The 5,000-nt window shown below is 48.6% G+C and overlaps 1 protein-coding gene across 1 annotated transcript in view; it reads left to right on the top strand.

The window, feature by feature from the left end:
* LOC308154304 (transmembrane prolyl 4-hydroxylase-like) overlaps positions 1-5,000 on the top strand; it is a gene marked incomplete at both ends in the record, with an annotated part of 27,812 nt that overhangs the window by 10,724 nt on the left and 12,088 nt on the right. The window contains 3 exons of the mRNA XM_080527468.1: positions 578-774; positions 1,344-1,434; positions 2,295-2,460. Of these exons, the coding sequence (XP_080383594.1) occupies positions 578-774; positions 1,344-1,434; positions 2,295-2,460 (454 nt within the window). The remainder of the gene's footprint in view (positions 1-577; positions 775-1,343; positions 1,435-2,294; positions 2,461-5,000) is intronic.

The raw sequence follows: 5,000 nt of genomic DNA, 5'->3' as shown, positions 1-5,000 counted from the left end.
CTCTCACTCAATCTCTCACTCTCTATCACTCTCTTTCACTCTCTCTCTAACTCTCTCTCTCTCACTCTCTCTCACTCTCTCTCTCTCTCTCTCTCACACACACTCTCTCTCTCTCACTCCTGTTAAAGAGATCTGGGACTTCACAGCTGTGAGGTCATAACCACTAAAGTAGTAATAATAATAATTATTATTATAATTCATTATATTTATGTAATCGCTTTTCCGAGGCTCAGTCACCTTCTCAGGCCGTTGGTCCTGCTGGTCTGATCTACAATTGTCTGAAGTGTCTTCCTCCTCCTCTCTTCCTCCTCCTCCTCCCCACCCTGAAAGGAGAGAACATTATTCGCGGGGAGGAAAATCCGACTTTATATCCAAAGCGGTACCTCAGCACTCTCGCACTGAGAACCTGACGCCGCCACCACGTGTTCCTACGCCTTTAGCTTAGCTTAGCCACCGTAGCCATGACGACGCCTACCGTTACCGTGGACAACGGTTTATATCGGAGAAGTAGCAGTTCGTGGATCCAGAGTCTTGATCTGTCTTCTTTGTCTTCTTCTTTGTTGCCACTTCCTGTCAGAGATCCCTGGCTTCCTGTCGGAGGAGGAGTGTCGGGTGGTGGTGCAGCTGGCCCAGCTGAAGGGGCTGATGGAGAGCCAGGCCACAGCGCCCCACACAGGCCAGAAGGAGCCGGCGCAGCCGCTGCTCAGCCTCACCACCCAGGAGACCTTCAGCCTGCTGGACCTGGACCAGGACGGCCTGCTGCAGAGGGGGGAGGTGAGGGGGGGGGGAGAGGGAGGGGGGGGGGAGACCTGGAAGGCCTGCTGCAGAGACAGGAGGTGGGGGAAGGAGGGAGGGGAGGGGGGAGGAGGGGGGGAGGGAGACAGGAGGTGGGGGGGGGCAGGAGGAGGGGGGAGGGAGGCACTGACACAGACGGTCTATTACAAGGCAGCTCTGTCCCCCCCCAACCTTAACCCTCTCCTCTCCTCCTCCTCCTCCTCTCCTCCTTCTCCTCTCCTCTCCTCTCCTCCTCCTCCTCCTCTCCTCTCCTCCTCTCCTCCTCCTCCTCTCCTCTCCTCTTCCTCCTCCTCCTCTCCTCCTCCTCCTCCTCCTCTCCTCCTCTCCTCTCCTTTCCTCTCCTCCTCCTCCTCCTCTTCCTCCTAACCCTCTCCTCTCTTCTGTCTCTGTCCTCTCCCTGTCCCCCCCCCAACCCTAACCCTCTCCTCTCCCGTCCCTCTTCCTGTCTCTGTCCCTCCTAACTGTGTCTCTGTCTAGTTACAGTACTAGTTAGGGTTAGTTAGGTACTAGTTAGGGTTAGTTAGGTACTAACTGTGTCTCTGTCTCAGATCCTGAGTCACTCTCGCTCGCTGGACGGCACCTGGCTGAGCCCAGAGGACCTGAGACACATCCTGACTGGCCTGGAGGCCCGCCCCGCAGGTGTGTGTGTGAGTGTGTGTGTATCTTTCTGTGTGTGCGTCTTTCTGTGTGTGCGTGTCTGAGAAATTGACATGAATATATGCCTGTAACAGATAAGTTGACATGATGGTTTACAAACAAACAAACACAACTCTTCGTAGTAAGTCATCAAGTCGGATTTCGTGTGTGTGGGTTGGTTTTCGTGTGTGTGTGTGTGTGTGTGTGTGTGTGTGTGTGGGTGGGTGGGGGGCTGTAAGAGGAAGCAGCGAGTGTATGCGTGCCATGGTGTGTGTGACTGGTGGGGTTGGAGGGGAGAGGGGGGGGGGGGGGTGATGCCATCGTGCCATGCGTTAGCGTGCCCCTGTCCGGAGGTGCCCCTTCTCATCTCATTAAAATCTCCCCCTCACCCCCCCGGATCCCCTCTCTCTCTCTCCACACTCATCCGCTCCATCCCTCCATCCTCCTCCTCCTCTTCCTGCCCCGGCACCCTCAGAGTTATTGTTTGGGCCGGGGCGCGGTCTCAGCGGGGGGGCGACGTTCACTTAGCCGAGAGTAAGTTAGAGAGAGAGAGGGAGGAAGGGGGGGAGGGAGGGAGAGAGAGAGGGAGAGGGAGAGAGAGAGGGAGAGGGAGAGGGAGAGATGGAGAGAGAGAGAGAGACACAGAGACACAGAGAGAGACACAGAGAGAGACACAGAGAGAGACACATAGAGAGACACATAGAGAGACACATAGAGAGACAGAGAGAGAGAGAGAGAGAGAGAGAGAGAGACACAGTTTTTGACTGCGTGTGTCACGTGTTTGTCAACTCTGTGTGTGTGTGTGTGTGTGTGTGTGTGTGTGTGTGTGTGTGTGTGTGCGTGTGTGTGTGTCGCTCCTGCAGGCGTGCTGACCCTGGAGGAGTTCCGGCGTGTGTGTGACAGCATGTTCCAGCATCCTCCGCAGCAGGGGAGCCAATCACAGCAGGCCCCGCCCAAACGGAAGAGCAGACACACCTGGCTGTACCAGGGGCCGGGCTCACACCACACACTACGCTCCCTCAGGAACAGGTAACACACACACACACACACACACACACACAGACACACACACACACACACACACATATACCACACACACACACACACACATGCCACACATATACCACACACACACACACACATACCACACACACATGCCACACATATACCACACACACACACACACACACACACACACATATACCACACACACATGCCACACATATACCACACACACACACACATCAGGGTTTCCGTTAGAAAAAATTGCCGCCGGACATCGTGTCCGGGAAGATTTCGATTTACCGGACAAACGTGAGATATTCCGGTCATCATATTAAAATATAATATAGCTGTTTGTCGCTGTGATTACTGTTGTGTAGCGGCCTATATATGCCATTTAATGTCTATTTCTCATCCGATACGATTAGATGCGAGCTATATAATATATAATAATATAACATGATTTGCATGCGCGCTATGCCATTATGTCCAGCGCTGAACGGGCGCCTCACTGGGAACTGAACAGACAGCATCGATCAATGAACGGACTCCACATTACGTTAACTGAAGTTTGTTAAATTGTTTGGGATTAATGTGAGTTTTCTATTTTCTCTTTCCAGTTTTACCCTTTTTTTTATCAATAAAACAACGTAATTTCTATAACCAGGTCTCGCTGGTTGGGAAGGCATTTCGTTTAGCTGCCTGTCAAATCATACTTAATCGGACTCGGGAGTATGACAATGAGGAGAACATAACTGTTTATTGAGAAACAATTGATAGGCAGGCTGGGATACGTATATAAAGAAATACCACAATGTCTAGATGTATAACATTTTATTGAACAGTGCAAGCATGTAGGCTTCTGGCGTGACATCGTACCCCTAACGTTCTTAGGGCTTGTTTCAAAAGCTTAGACTGAAAGTTAGTGCCCTGGTCAGATTGTATAACAAGAGGAAGACCGAATGTGGAAAAAAACTTTGTTAAAGCTTTCACCACTGAGCTGGCTGATATGTTACGCAACGGAACAGCTTCGGGAAAACGAGTAGCAGCACACATAATAGTGAGCAAATACTGACTTCCACTTTTAGTCCTAGGCAAAGGTCCAACACAATCAATTATTACACGTTCAAATCAGGGTTTCCGTTAGAAAAAATTGCCGCCGGACATCGTGTCCGGGAAGATTTCGATTTACCGGACAAACGTGATATATTCCGGTCATCATATTAAAATATAATTTAAAAAAAATATTTCCAAATCATATTTTTTTTTCTCCAAATCTAATATAGCTGTTTGTCGCGGTGATTACTGTTGTGTAGCGGCCTATATATGCCATTTAATGTCTATTTCTCATCCGATACGATTAGATGCGAGCTATATAATATATAATAATATAACATGATTCGCATGCGCGCTATGCCATTATGTCCAGCGCTGAACGGGCGCCTCACTGGGAACTGAACAGACAGCATCGATCAATGAACGGACTCCACATTACGTTAACTGAAGTTTGTTAAATTGTTTGGGATTAATGTGAGTTTTCTATTTTCTCTTTCCAGTTTTACCCTTTTTTAATCAATAAAACAACGTCATTTCTATAACCAGGGGGGTGTTCCATCAACGTCGATAAAGGAAAATCTAGGCTTATTTCGTTAAGTCTCGCGAGACTCTTAAAAAGATCCAGGCATATCTTGATAGATCTCGCGAGACTTGTCAAAATAAGCCTAGATTTTCCTTTAGCGACGTTGATGGAATACCCCCCAGGTCTCGCTGGTTGGGAAGGCATTTCGTTTAGCTGTCTGTCAAATCATACTTAATCGGACTCGGGAGTATGACAATGAGGAGAACATAACTGTTTATTGAGAAACAATTGTTTGAAAAGCTTAGACTGAAAGTTAGTGCCCTGGTCAGATTGTATAACAAGAGGAAGACCGAATGTGGGAAAAAAACGTTGTTAAAGCTTTTACCACTGAGCTGGCTGATATGTTACGCAACGGAACAGCTTCGGGAAAACGAGTAGCAGTGCACATAATAGTGAGCAAATGCTGACTTCCACTTTTAGTCCTAGGCAAAGGTCCAACACAATCAATTATTACACGTTCAATGGAAAGCAATGGTGTGGGTGGAATGGATTGATTAGGCTTACCCGCCATCTGACAAGTATGGCAACAGCGGCAGTGCTTGGCAACATCCGCCTTCAGTCCGGGCCAAAAGAAATGTTTCAATAAGTTTTAGTTATACCTAAATGTCCTGACCACTGGCTCTCATGTGCTACAGATAACACCTGTTGTCTATAACCCACAGGCACAACCACTTGTTTTACAGTATTCCACTCACAACCATTTGCATTAGGAGGAGACCATTTACGCATTAATATCCCATCGTTAAGGAAATAAACTACGTTGCCCCCTATTTCAGATTCCTCACTAGCTGCATGTAAAAAACATTTGTTTAATGACTGATCAGCTACTTGAGCGACACGCAATCGCTCGCCGGTTACAGGCAGAGATAGGCTGTCAGCGGATGGTATGGTAGGACTCGGGGAGGATGGTAACTCTACCACTTTCTCC

Source organism: Nansenia antarctica, assembly GCF_963989245.1.
Source record: "Nansenia antarctica genome assembly, chromosome: 3".
Lineage (NCBI taxonomy): Eukaryota > Metazoa > Chordata > Actinopteri > Argentiniformes > Microstomatidae > Nansenia > Nansenia antarctica.
This window is presented reverse-complemented; position numbering and strand designations above follow the sequence as displayed.